At 41.3% G+C, this 14,822-nt stretch overlaps 1 protein-coding gene across 2 annotated transcripts in view; it reads right to left on the bottom strand.

Annotated features, from left to right (window-relative positions):
* Positions 1-1,010: 1,010 nt before the first annotated feature.
* UPK1B (uroplakin 1B) overlaps positions 1,011-14,822 on the bottom strand; it is a 32,338-nt gene continuing 18,526 nt past the window's right edge. Inside the window, exons 5-7 of one of the 2 annotated variants that reach the window (XM_023210987.2) lie at positions 12,322-12,501; positions 7,586-7,669; positions 1,011-2,240 (exon numbers count right to left, since the gene is read on the bottom strand). In XM_023210987.2, the coding sequence (XP_023066755.1) occupies positions 2,190-2,240; positions 7,586-7,669; positions 12,322-12,501 (315 nt within the window). In that variant the 3' untranslated portion in view covers positions 1,011-2,189. The remainder of the gene's footprint in view (positions 2,241-7,585; positions 7,670-12,321; positions 12,502-14,822) is intronic. The other variant, XM_023211005.1, reaches the window with a different exon arrangement.

Raw genomic sequence — 14,822 nt, 5'->3', positions numbered from 1 at the left:
GATCAACCTCAGTTATCAAGAACATGTCATAGAGATTGAGAGAGTGGAGATGAGTTGTCACCCACTCCTTAGTATGAATTGGTTTCCAAAAAGGCCTTCCCCTGACCTAGCCGAGATCCAATCATAAGACGGGAATTTTGCATGTAGAGAGAATCTTGGAGCATGAAGCCCTGCAAGGGAAGGTGGGAGTGGGTTTGGGGCAGGAATTGCTTAGGCAGTGGGGAGATGAGGGCACTGGGAAGCCCAGTGAGTGGTGGAGCAAAAGGCACCAGAATACACAGGGGAGAGTGTGGGGAGGGAGATGAGAGCACGGCTGTTTCAAAGCTTTGCCCAGAGGAAGTTCCTTCCCTCTCCTTCCATCTTCTCAAGGACCACAGAGAGAACCTTTTCAGCCAAGCACAGGTGTCATTTATCTCGATATCCCATGATCTTCATTCAGGAGAGACAAGGGGGTCAAGGAGAGGAGAGCTGGCTGTGCTGTCAGGACATGGACCTTTGGCTCCCTCTCCTGGGAATCAGGGATTGGGCTCCTGCACCTGCTTTACAACCAAGGCAAGTCCCCTCCAATCCTTGTCCCTCTGCTGCCCCACCGCTCAGCCTCACTCACAGGTACCTGGTGGGGACATGGGATGGGGGTGCTGCCTGCGTCTGAGTCAGCTGGGAGCAGGACGCCAAAGTGACAGGTATGTTTTCTTCATGAAGGACACACAGTTCTGCAGTTAGCATTGGCGAGGTTTCCACTGCTTCCAATTGCAAGAGGAAAAGGATTTGAAGAGCCTTAGTTTCATCACTGCTTCTGGGGTAAGTGTAGCAGGAGCAAAAAGTAAAAGTGAGCGTAGAAGTTCCCACCCTTCAACTGTATGGCGGGGTTTGCCAGCATCCAGCAGGAAGCCACACCCTGTGTCTGCAGTTTCTACCTCCTCCACTTTAATTCCCAGGCTTTAGGCTTTTCTGTTGGAAAACTATTTTGTTAGACTCATATACGACATTGGTAAAAATGAAAGTGAACAGATTTTAAAGCTCTCTTTATTTATAAGACTAGACAAATGTTGAGTTATAAGAATTTCCTTCAGGACCACAAATGGAAACAGTTCAGATGAGAAATATTTTGACAGTAAACAGAAATCCCTGTAAATCATCCCATTCTATTGGCTGGCTTGCTTCTCTCCAGTTTGAAATGGTCTCAAGCTGAGACCATTCAGGGCAAAGACTGAGTAAATATATAACAGGCGCCTTGTCTGTCCACAGAAGTCCCCACACTTTCTTTTGTTTGTTTGGAGACAGAGTCTGGCTCTTTCATCCAGGCTGGAGTGCAGTGGTGTGATCTCGGCTCACTGCAACCTCTCTCTCCCGGGTTCGAGTGATTCTCCTGCATCAGCCTCCCAAGTAGCTAGAATTACAGGCATCTGCCATCATGCCTGGCTAATTTTTGTATTTTTGTGGAGATGGAGTTTCACCACGTTGGCCAGGCTGGTGTTGAACTCCTGACCTGAGGTGATCTGCCCGCCTCGGCCTCCCAAAGTGCTAGGATTACAGGCAAGAGCCACAATGCCCAGCCCACACTTTTAATTAACGGAGAATTGAGGCTACTAAACACATACCACTCTGCAAGGTATGAAAGAAAATTTGAACCACTGTTAAGAATTATTCTGGAGAATAAAAGGATCTGAAGGTGGCATGAAGAGAATCACCTATCTCCATACATGGGAGCTACTCTAGAAAGAAATGCAAAAGGTATATTTCAGTAATGTTTTCCTGGCTTCTCTGTTCCCCTGACAATACTGAGATGAATAGAAGCCTTGGAAGCTTCTTTTAGATAACGGTAAGAGATACGGGCAGATTGCTAGCCAAATACAGCTCTGGGTTAGTGTGGTAACACAGGTTCCTTCGAATGCATTTATTTTCCCAGATTAAAAATAAGCAGGGATGGAAGTAGTTATTATGCATTTTTCAAATTCTCTTTTCAACAGTCTATATAAATGTTGCAGAATCCTAGACTAGGATGAAAAGTAGGAGTCATGGGAACTGCAGGAGCCTGAGATCCTAAAGGAAGTCCGTACCATCTGACTGGGCAATGTAAGACACACATGTTAGTGTGGGGCACAAACTGGGAATATTAGGAGAGAGCTGGTTCCAGCACCAAATCCAGAGTCACTTGGGGAAGGAGGTATGGTGGCAATCCTTTATGCTTAATATTCAATTCTGCTCCAGTAGAACATGGTACCCAGGAGAACCCAAAACTGGAATAGAGAAAAACAAGGAAAAATAAATAAGGGATTGTTTTACAAACACCTCATTCTTGGAAAAAAATGTTGTTAGGTTCATTCAGGCTTAGGTGACAACAGATATTTTTGTTTGTTTTTCTTTATTCTTTAAAAAAAAACCAAAATGGGATACATGTGCAGAACGTACAGGTTTGTTACACAGGTATATGTGTGCCATGGTGGTTTGCTGCACTTATTGACCCATCCTCTAAGGTCCCTTCTCCTCACCCATCACCCCTCAACAGGCCCTGGTGTGTGTTGTTCCCCTCCCTGTGCCCATATGTTCTCATTGTTCACCTCCCACTTATGAGTGAGAACATGCGGTGTTTGGTTTTCTGTTCCTGTGTTAGTTTGCTGAGGATGGTGACTTCCAGCTTCATCCATGTCCCTGCAAAGGACGTGATCTCATTCCATTTTATGGCTGCATAGTATTCTAGTGTGTGTGGACCACATTTTCTTTATCCAGTCTATTGCTGATGGGCATTTGGGTTGGTTCCATGTCTTTGTTAGACAACAGATTTTTAAAAGTAATCTCGTTATAAGCAACATCACTGGGCCAGATGTGACACCAAATCCATCCTGCTCCAAAGCATCACTTATTACCTGCCACTCAGAGGCAGCTTCTCTGTTCCCCACATTCTGATCCCAGTTCTCATCCTAGACTCCTTCTCTTCTGGGGTTGCCCTTTTCGTCTGTGCTAAACTTTTTTTTGCCATCAAGGCCACTTATCCTCCAATGCTTTCCTGTTTCTCGTATGCACCATTTTGGGGTAAGCATTCCTTGCTTCTAGTATTAAACTTCTCCCAGGGAACTTCTCTTTTTTCCTAAAATGCTTGTGACCTGGAATGGCTGCCTCTGAAGAATGCCACAGAACTGAAGATACCTGACTTAGGCAAGGGCTGAGTTTTATTTTAGTATATTTGGGCTCTGTTTTAGATCTGGCACTTACTCCTCGGTAAATTTAGCCAAGTCATTTAAATTTCCTGAGCTCCAGTTTCTACATTTATAAAATAAATGTAACATCTCTACCTACCCCAGAGCTAGAGCAGTGAATGAGATAATGAAAAAATAACAGGATCTAATGTGTATTAGAATACCTTATTATGCATCAAGCACTGTTCTAAGTGTTACCCATGTAACTGAAGTTAATGCTTCCAAAACCCTATGGAGAAATGGAGGCACAGAGAAGTAACTTATCCAAGGTCATAGAACTAGTAGGTGATGGAGCTGGGATTCAAATCCAGGCAGTCAGCTTCAGAGTTTATCTAGTTAATCACTAAGAAAAAGCCCCTTGCAAGCAACAGTGAAACATGCATGCTTAAAAGCTCTCATTAAGCACAATTCTTGAGAGCCCCACTGAATTTCTCTGTTCCTTGTAAGACGGGAGACTGGCTACCTGCTTAGCTACTGTTGTGGGGATTTAATATTAAAAATATTTGACATGGCGCCTTGTTTATAGCAGCTCTCAATACATTTAATCATTTAATTCCCTTCCCTTCCCTCTTTTGAATTTCAAGAGGGAATTAACTAGATACAGAGTTTATTTGATACTTGTGGAAAATCAAGGGTTACAAGTGGTTTGGAGTTCTGAGATACTCAAAGCCTTTAAACATTATCCCACAGTTCCTGCTAATATGGCACAAATAGAAACTTCACTGTTACCTTTCATTCATTCAACAAATGATTGAGCTCTTATTACATGCTGTGCTTGGCACTGGGGTTACAAAGAACAGCTGGTTCTCAGCTTTTTGCAGTCAAATACGTCATCATAGACACGTTCCATCATAGAGGTGTGCACAGCATCTTGTGAGAGCTCCTAACAGGTTGGGTTCAGGGATCATGAAAGACCCCTTGAAGGAGTTGATTTCCCTCTCCTTCCTGCCTCACTCAGTTTATCACCCCCTAAGCCAGCATATCTCTCTCTCTCTTTCTCTTTTTTTTTTTTTTTTTTGAGATAGAGTCTTGCTCTGTCACTAGGCCGGAGTGCAGTGGCATGATCTCAGCTCACTGCAACCTCCGTGTCCTGGGTTCAAGTGATTCTCCTGCCTCGGCCTCCCGAGTAGCTGGGATTACAGGTGCGTGCCACCACACCCAGCTAACTTTTGTATTTTGAGTAAAGATGGGTTTCACCATGTTGGCCAGGATGGTCTTGATCTCTTGACCTCGTGATCCACCCGCCTCGGCCTCCCAAAGGCCAACATTTCTTAAAGCAAGTGTTATGGTTCAGCTATGTCCCCAATCAAATCTCATCTTGAATTGTAGCTCCCATAATCCCCATGTGCCATGGGAGGGACCTGATGGGAGATAATTGAATCATGGGAGTGGGTTTTTTCCATGCTGTTATCCTGACAGTGAATAAGTGTCGTGAGATCTGATGGTTTTATAAAGGGCAGTTCCCCTGCACACGCTCTGTTGCCTGCTGTCATGTAAGACATGCCTTTGCTCCTCCTTTGCCTTCTGCCATGATTGTGAGGCCTCCCCAGCCATGTGGAACTGTGAGTCCGTTAAACTTCTTTTTCTTTATAAAGTACATGGTTTTGGGTATTTCTTCATAGGACTATGAAAATGGACAAATACACATAGTAAACACCTGAAGGATGGTTCAGGAGCCCATTATGTAAGACTATCTGAATAATAATGAGAACTTATTGCCTTTTCACTGTTTTCCTATTTGCACTGACGGTGTAAAAGCAGTAGAAAGTAAAACTGCTGGAGTAACAGCAAGAATCAAGGCAGAGTCACTAAACTGTGTTAGTGGTCATTGTGTCTTCACTGCTATGCATTTGCAGTAAAAAAAATAAACCTTTTTTTTTTTTTTTTTTGATATGGAGTCTTGCTCTGTCACCCAGGCTGGAGTACAGTGGCTCGATCTCGGTTCACTGCAAGCTCCACCTCCCAGGTTCACGACATTCTCCAGCCTCAGCCTCCCAAGTAGCTGGGACTACAGGTGCCTGCCACCATCACCGGCTAAGTTTTTTGTATTTTTAGTAGAAATGGGGTTTCACCATGTTAGCCAGGATGGTCTCGATCTCCTGACCTCGTGATCCGCCCGCCTCGGCCTCCCAAAGTGCTGGGATTACAGGCGTGAGCCACTGCGCCCAGCCAAAAAATAAAAACATTTAAAAAGCCAGTTTCACTTGAGATTGTCCTCAATGAAGCAGTAAGAACTACTAATTTTATTACATTTTGGTCTTTGAGTACACATCTTTTTAAATATTCTGCATGACAATAAAGGAAGTATTCATTGATAAAGGAGTCTGTTGCATAGGGTAATATGGTTGTCTTAAAAGCACTTGCATGATTGTGTTGTGTACTGAATTTTTTTTTTTTTAAAGGAAACACCACTTTTACTTGAAAAAATGACGAACAGGCAAGCTATGGTTGTTCAGACTTGGACAAGTGGCAGATATTTTCTTGAAAATTTACAAAGTGAGTCTGTCACTTCAAGGAAAACAACTGACAATATTCATTGCTAATGATAAATTTGAGCTTTCAAGCAAAAATCAGAACCTTGAAAAACTTGTAGCTGTCACCATGAACTTGATAGCATCCCATTGCTTAAGGTATTTTCTGATGTGGCAATATCAATGCCATATGTGATTTTTTGGATATTGCATAAGTAAATCAGTTAACATTTGGAAGATCTACATAACACAATGAACTAATATTTTTTCCAGATAAGCAATCTATGATGTTATAGAGTTATAAATGACTGAAAGATATATGCAAAGTGCAAGACAAACCAACGTAATTGGTATTTTTAACATAACAGAGTATGAAAAGCTCATTAACAGAATTTCAGATTCCAAATTGCAACTGATCTTTAAGAAGCTACTACTTGTGGGCTGGGTGCAGTGCTCATGGCCATAATCCCAGTGCTTTGGGAGGCCAGGGTGGGAGGATTGAGGCCAGGAGTTCAAGACCAACCTAGGCAACAAAGCAAGCCCTAGGCACAATGGTGTGCACCTGTAGTCCCAGTTACTGGGGAGGCCAAGGCAGGACGATTACTTGAGTCCAGGAGTTGGAGGCTACAGTGAGCTATGATTGTGCCACTGAACTCCATCATGGGTGACAGAGTGAGACTCTGACTCCAAAAAAGAAAAGAAATGAAATGAAACTACTACTTGTGGAGTTTTGTGTAGTATTGAAGAATATTCACGATTTTCTTCACATTCACAATTATCTTCAGATTGCACTTCACAAGTTCAGATAATTGTGAATATTATTAAAACACTATTTTTTTCAATTCAAGAATGTATTTTCTTCAACTCATTCAACCGAGGCAACATATTACAACAGATTGAATAAAGGCGCAAATATGAGAATCTAGCTGTCTTCTATTTAGCTAGTCATTGAAGAGATTTACAAAAAAGTCACTATTATAAAATAGTTATTTTCCTTCTAAGGTTTATGTATGTTTGAACATTTTCATAATGAAATGTGGAAAAACAAAAAAAATAGTTATTTTCCACAAAAATATGTTGTGATAATTTTTAATGGGCTTATTATTTTAAAATAAATAAACATTTAAAATTTTTCTATGTTAATTTCCAAAGGGGTAAGTGCCAATAGATATAGGCCACATAGAGAAAAGCCTTTTGGAGTCCTTAATAATTTTTGAGAGTGTAAGGGGGTTCTGAAATCAAAAGTTTGTGACTGCTTCTCTGAGGCAATGGTTCTCAATCCTGACAGCAGATCATCTGAGGGAAATAAAAAATGCCTTGGCTCAACTCCCAGGTCAACTAAATCAAAGTCTCAGAGGTTGGGGTCCAAACAATTTTTAAAAAATGTTTCCCCACAGGGTTTTAATGTGTAGCCGGGGCTGAGAACCACTGCTCCAACCTCTTGCTGCATACGCGTCAGATAAAGTGGGCAGTAGGAAAGGATGAATCTGCCAGAGGCAGCTCTTTGGAAGGATCTGGGCTTATTAGTGTCAGGCAGGGGCCATCTAGATAGGTGACAGTCTTTGATATGTGGATGAAATGAATTCATAAGATCTGGAGACCGGCAGGAGCAGTTCACTAAGAACTCTGGCAAGGGAAAGAGGCTCTCCAGCCTTCTAAAGGCGCCTGCGCATCAGTCAGCCGGAAGAAAGAGCTGGTCGGCAGGGCGCAGCCTTTCCCTGGTAGGGGAAGTTAACTCCTTGCCTCTCAAGGGAACCCACTGTCCTTCCTCCAGTGCCAGAAGTTTCCTGACTAGCCTTCAGGCCTGAGGTTTTGTTCCTAGACTTTCTAGTGTGGTTGAGGTAACCAGTGGCACTCTCAAGGTCTCTCCCTATTATCATCTTCTCAGAGATAAAATATGTGCTGGGAAATACTCACAGTCCAGCAGAGAATGGCAAATCCAAACCAGGCAACCCCCCAGGCATGTCGGTTCATTGGTCCAGAGATCAGTTCATAGCAGCCCTGAAGGAGTGGGCAATTCCGCATTAGTGTGAGAAGAACCAGAAAGCAAAGAAGGGGTTGATGGGAAAGCAGGTTCCTCTTGGAATCAATACTGCCCAAGAGTCTGATTTCATATACCCAGGCTATTTCCACATCTCTGGGGACAGCCAGTGCTTTACTGAGGGAACACAAACAATACTGTTGAACAATGATTCTACATCACATTTATTTGTGTCTTTATCACTTAATCTCACTACAAAGTACTGCTATTTTAGCATAACACTCTTTCTATACTGAATACATGGACAATAAATTCAAAAATCTTAATTCAATTTTTCCCTCCCCAAAGGTTTTATTGGTGATTTATTTGGAGGCAGTTACTTTTTGATTTGTTTGTTTTTAAATAAAAATGCTTCTGTCCATGAAAACCAGAGATCCCCTGTTGCCATTTTTAATAATCATTAAAGGAACCCCTGCATTATGCTCCCTGAATTCTCATTTGATGTTATATTTCAACATTACTGGATTCTGATGAGACCTTGAAGGGTCACAGTGAGCATGCAAAAGAATAATTTTTTTATTCACTAAATCATTCATTCATGCATGCCACAATCCAGTAAGTACGTATACGTGGCACACTCTATCCTACTCACTGTGCTAAGTTCTGGAGTGATACACACGTGTAAGGCTAGAGCTGCCATCTGAGCAGCCTCTACTAAAGCTCTGGGAACCAAAGGGAATGCCTAGGAAATTCTATAACCAGGGCTGGTTCCATGGACCATGCGGCCCCGCCTCTCACCCCATCTCCTACTACTAGAGGAGGTTTCTCTATAAAGCGAATGAGCTTAAGCTTCAGGGCCCCTTACTTGAAAAACCCTTTCAAGGCCCTGTGCCTAATTTTGTATGCATATTTTTATTGTTTTTCCTAAGAAGGATCCTTCCCTATAATTTGTGTGTGAGGGTGGGAGTGGGGGTTCCAGCCACAAAAAATCTACCTCCATCCTTGTCTTCTACTCATCCTTCACTCATTCTGGCCTTGTCATACTGATCTCCTTTGTGCTCCTTCAAAAAGCTGGGCCTGCTCCCACTTAAGGGCCTTTGCACTCACAGCTCCATTCATGTAGAACTTTCCTCCCCAGTCTTCCAGTGTCTCATTTTCTCACTTAATTCAGACCTCTGCAAATATCATCTCAACAAAGCCTTTCCTGACGGTGGCAGAGAAAAAGACCCTTTCTCCATCCTAGTCTGTATACTCACCCTGCTTTATTTCTGCTCATGGCCTTTTTGGGCCTGGAATTTTGTCATGTATTTGTTTGGTAACATGTTTATTTTCTGTCTCCCATGCTAGAATGCAAGCTCCATGAGGGCAGAGATTTTATGTTGTTCATTGTTAAATTTCTAGAACCTAGAATAAGTGCCTGGCACATAGTAGACACCTAATAAACATTTATAGAATGAATGGAACATTAAGTAATGTTTACAACAGTATAACTTGCAACACACTTGATGGTTCACAGAACACTCCCATATCTGCTACTCCTGAGTCCTCCCAACAATCCCAGGAGGTGGGCATTCATTTAATTATATATATATATATATATAAGAGCCCACTTATGCCAGGTACCAAGTACTGGCTGGGCATTTAGCTGTGGCAAACAGAAGTAGGCCTTGCCTTCATGAAGCTCACAGACAGAAGCCCCATTTTTTTTTTACCTCTTCTCATTTAGTGCCTTTTCATGATTCTAGTCAATTTAGTGGTTCTTCACTTGATTTTCCTTCATTTCATCATAACATTTTTGAGGTATAGTGATGACAATTTGCATATAGCATTTCTGAGTCACATAAACCATAACATAGAATATATATATTTGCATCTGACATGCTGTGTGAAATTCTAGTTAATTTCTACTATTACCAAGCTTATAGTGACTTCCCTAATTTCATTAGTCTTCACAGCTGTAGCAGCACATTTGTGCATTGTAGATCCTGAAAACCTACAATGTGGATGTGAAAAAGTGAAGCATGGGCAACACAGTGAGACCTCATCTCTACAAAAAATAAAATTAGCCAGGTCCGGTGGTACATGCCTGGAGTCCCAGTTAGTTGGGAGGCTGAGGCGGAAGGGAGGATCACTCGTGCCCAGGAGTTCCAGGTTGCAATAAGCTGTGATTGCGGCATGGCACTTCAGCTTGGGTGACAGAGTGAGACCCTGTCTCTCAAACAAAACAAAACAAAACAAATACCAGGCCAGGCATGGTGGCTCATGCCTTTAATCCCAGCACTTTGGGAGGCTGAGGTGGGCGGATCACAAGGTCAAGAGATCGAGACCATCCTGGCCCACGTGAAACCCTATCTCTACTAAAAATACAAAAATTAGCTGGGTGTGGTTGTGTGCACCTGTAGTCCCAGCTACTTGGGAGGCTGCGGCAGGAGAATCGCTTGAACCTGGGAGGTGGAAGTTGCAGTGAGCCAAGGTCATGCCACTGCACTTCAGCCTGGCGACAGAGCGAGACAGACTCCATTTCAGAAAAAAAAAAAAAAAAAAGAAAAGAAAAGAAAAGGAAAACCATTCACTCTTCACTTCTTTATTCACCCATCTATCAAACATCGGTGCTTGCCTTGTGCCAGGCATTATGCTAAGTACTAAAAATATCAAATCTGTAGAATCGAAAAATACATAGTCCTCAAGGAGACTCAGAAAAAATAGACTTGGGAACAAATATAGTTCCAGGTAGTGAATGCAATAATAGAAATAAAGTATACCAGGTCTTGGGGTGGCACCTTTTGCTTGGTGGGAAAGGACGGCAAGAGGGGACTTAGCAAGACCTATGGGCTAGGGAGAATGGTGGTGTGTGGGAATCTGGGAGGCTGGCTAAGGAGTATCAGAAAGGATTAATAGATAAGAGATGATGTCAAAGGAGCAGAATGAGTGAGGTTGAGAAACAGGGAGCACAGGATGTCAGGAACAAAAAGAGGAATTTCAGAATTCAGGAATTTGGTGGAGGAGTAGGGCTGAGTGATGATGAATGTGTAGTTGGTAGGCAGTGGAGGTGGAGTTGTTAGAACAGATGAGGCCAGGGAACTGCAAGGGAACGTGTTAGAAGCATTGTCAAAATGGGTGTGGAGGTCCCAAGATAGAGGAAAAGAGTTCATTGTATCTTTTCCTCAATTTCTCATGTATCTAAACTTGAGAAAAGTAAGTTGCTTCAGGTTTGTCCTCATAACTACAATATTATATGTGCTAGGAAAAAAATGTGTAACTATGAAATAAACTGGTTATCTGAAGACAAATGTCTTATTTTCTTCCCTTTCAAAGAGGTAATACAGTTTGTACACAATTACAATCAATCAAGTGTACACAATTACAATCCAACTTGCATAAGCCAGTTCCAATGTTGAAATATCAAAAGCCTTTTATAGTCCTGAGAATAATTATATTGCACAGCATGATTATAAGCAGCGAATTTAATTTTTAATAACAATCTGAATATAATTGATTAAAACAGTGCCAGACAGTGTTGCAGTAAAGCTCAATGAGGGTTGCTTTGGACACTGCTGCAAAATAATCTAGATCACTCCCATGCCCTTTTCTGGGATAATGCATCCAGTTCCAGTCCAGTCACCCTGCCAGGTATGTGGTGGTCAACAGTGCCAGGTCCCTCAATCTGAAAGTGCACTTTGTTCTACTCCCAAACAAAAGAGCCTGACATTTCTCAATTATTTAATGAGCTGGTACACAACTAGCTTTCCTTAAAGAAAGCTTTCCTGAGCAGAGCACAGCGTTTCAGTGTACAGTGTCAGCAGATGCTGACTACAAGTATATGGGGATTCTCACCAGGACTTTTGGGGAATATTAGCAAGTCTTCATTGGCTTAGAGTCTGTGCTTGAAGCCAGAAAACTCGTGTTTCAAAAGCCAGAGGGTTTTTTGAAAAGATGGACATTTACTAGTTGTGTGGCCTTGGCAAGGTATTTATTAGCATCTCTATATCTAAGTTCTTCATCTGTAAAGCAGGGATCCTACTGGCACCTACTATTGAGCATTAAAGGAGATAGTATATGCGTGGCACTTGAAACAGTGTTTGGCATTTAGTAAGTATTCAATAAATGTTTGTTTTCATGATTGTAATCACATTATCCTCATCAGCCTGGAAACTTTTTCAAAAACTATCTGTATTTAAACTACCTTCCATCCAAATCACCAACCTAATGTTTATTAAGACCGTACTACTTTACCATTGAATAAGGAATGTGGATGTGTAATTACTACATTTATCCTCAGCAATAGTCATTGCTTTGGAATTGGCAAAACATTCTTTTTGCACATCATCCCTTCCAATTTACATTTTGCAAAACTAGAGGAAAACTTTGTTTAATGTAAATATTTCTTGAAATACCAATTCTATACATTGTACAAATTGTCTTTATTTAAACGAAGTTGGATTCCGCTATTGCAATTCTATGTTTTGTTACTTTTATTAGAATGTAAATTTGCCCCATCAGTCTTAGTTTAGCATTTGCAGTTTATTAACAGAGAAGGAAATAGTTAACATGAGGTTTAGGGAAAAGAATGTAGAATTCCTTACTGAAAGACTGTTTCCTACAGTTGACCAATATTTTCCTCATAAAGAGCAGCAGAACCTCCTGGCAAGTCTTGGGAGGAGAGAGGACTCACCTGATTGTGATAAAAACCAGGCACGCCTAGTTTACAAGCATCCGGGTTGAGAGGTTCTTTAAGATTGTTCATAACACAGCACTGACGAGGCCAGGGATAGTCAGCATCGTTATTCTCAGTCCGGAAGGCAGACGTGTATTTTTGCCAGTCTGATGGACCATTTACGCCACAGCAGTTGTCCTGTCAGCAGATGAGAGATACAAAATTCTCTTTCGTGGTCCCTACTAGAGCCATTAATGTAGCAACTGAAATTTTATAGAGAAAGAAGATACGGAAAGTGTACCATATCTTACATTTACTAAGAAGTCCCCAAATGACCGCTGAAGGTATTGATAACTTACAACTTACAGTTTACAGTTTGTAAAATAATGTTTACACTTATTACTTTACTAGTCATTAGTGAGCCCTGTAGCCATTGACATGTTACTTACACTCTCTAAGCCTCAGTTTCCTTAACTGTAAAATTGGAATATAGTACCTATCTCATAGAGTTTTTTTAAGGATTAAATGAGTTAATTTACTTAATGTGCTCAATACAGTGCCTGGCTTATGGTAAACTCTTAATAAATGTTAATTATGATTGATACTGTACTAATATCTTGATATAACAATGTGAGAGAGGAATAATTATTCTGATGTGTGAGCAAATTGAGAATTGTAAAATTAAAAATTTTAGTGATGAAGTTATGAGTAATTGTTCTTGTTTTGCTTTTCTGTGCATTTAAACATTTTTTTTAGAGTAATTAGGTATTATTTTTATAATGGGAGAAAATAAAGTGAAAAAAATAACCTGGTGACACACAGCTGTCTCCACATAGGGAAGGGAGATCAATTAATACATCCCTTACACTCTGGATAGAATTGAGAATACAGGACAAAACACAATTCATATAGCTTTCCTTCTTCATTATCAATTCTGCTAAAATCCTTCAAAAGGGAGGAAGTTAAAACTATGGGTATCTTGGAACTTTTAGAATGAATATATTCAAGTTAGCTTGATGATAAATCAACCATCTTTAAAGGATGTACAATTTTGTCACTATATTATGGGAAATATCTAACTAAGAAAAATAATTACTCTGCATTCTGGGAAAAAATGGCTAAGTCTAAGCCAGGCTTATTTCAAACTAGGATTTAAGTGGAGACAGAGAAGAGTTAAGCATCCAGAATTGAGCTCTGCAGTGCTCCAAGCTTCAGATTTCGGTAAAGAGTGACAGCCCAGCAGAGGAGACTAAGCGGGAGTAGCCAGTGAGACAAATGCTGATAAGATGTCAAAGAAGATGAGGACAGAAACTTGGCCATTGGATTTGGCAGGATGGAGGTAATTGTTAATGATGACCAGGGTTGTTTTTGTTGAGTGGTGGGGCCAGAGGCCAATTGTAGTTGGATGAAAGCAGATGAGGGGGATGAAAATGGGGACCGCAAGTGTAGGCGTCTCTTCTGAGATTTGCTGTGGAATAAAACAAAAGAGTAGTAGAACAGAAGAGTGGGTGAATGTTGGACAAGGGAGTCTTTTTATAAGATGGACAATTTAAGATGTCCATGTAGGCTGATGAAAGGGAGAAACTGATGAGGCAGATGAGAGCAGGGAAGACTGTCGGGGCAAAGGAGATGGAATGCAGAACAGAAGCAAAAGAGCTGGACAAAGGACAGCCCATGTGTCATAACAAGAGAGAGGGCAAAATGCACAGGTGTAGATCAATGTAGATTTGATGGTAGAAAGATGAGCTGGTTCTTGTCCAATTGCTTCTATATTCTTAAAAACATATGAGGTCAGGTCATCAGCTGAGACGGAGGGTGAGGAGTGATGTGGCAGGCATGAAGGAAGAACATGTGAAATAGTGACAAGTGAATTTTCTGGGAAAATATACTAGGAAATATTATCTGCCCACTTGAGCTCTGTGGTCACAAGTTTAAATCGAAATGATCACAGTTGTGTGACTTTTCTCAGCAATGTTTAGCTCTTAGAGTATAAATGAAGAGTGAGCAAAAAGCTGTATTCTACTCAGTGGGCTTGGTTAGGAAAGAGTGACCAACAGAGAAGGGTAGGGAAGGAATGGCTATGGGGCTGGACTTGAATATGGGTTTGGCAAAGAGCAAAGAGAAAACATGAAAGGGGTGATAGAAAGTTAAAAAGTGGTCAATTAATTGGAGGTCCTAATGGGGTAAAATTATTAGAATTGAGATATTAGAATAAATGAAATAAATAATAGAAATTAGTGGTCAGAGAGTAGAATGTTCTTAGTGGCACAGTTATTGGTGATGGCATGCTGGCTATGGTCATGGAAGAGGGTGGAGGTAGGGTGGAAGACAAAATCTTTGAAATGGGGTAGGACAAGGAATTGTGAGACCAGATGTTGTGGAGTCATCCACCTGGCTGCTGAAGTTTCTAGGTGGGATGTCAGGAGTATGACTGAAGAGGTAGACAGTGAGTGAGATATTGAAATCCCTAATGAAGGCAGGGGAACAACTAGGGGTAAGGAGGCTAGTAAGTAATGACA

The sequence above is a fragment of the Piliocolobus tephrosceles genome, chromosome 2, assembly GCF_002776525.5.
Source record: "Piliocolobus tephrosceles isolate RC106 chromosome 2, ASM277652v3, whole genome shotgun sequence".
Taxonomy (NCBI): domain Eukaryota; kingdom Metazoa; phylum Chordata; class Mammalia; order Primates; family Cercopithecidae; genus Piliocolobus; species Piliocolobus tephrosceles.
This window is presented reverse-complemented; position numbering and strand designations above follow the sequence as displayed.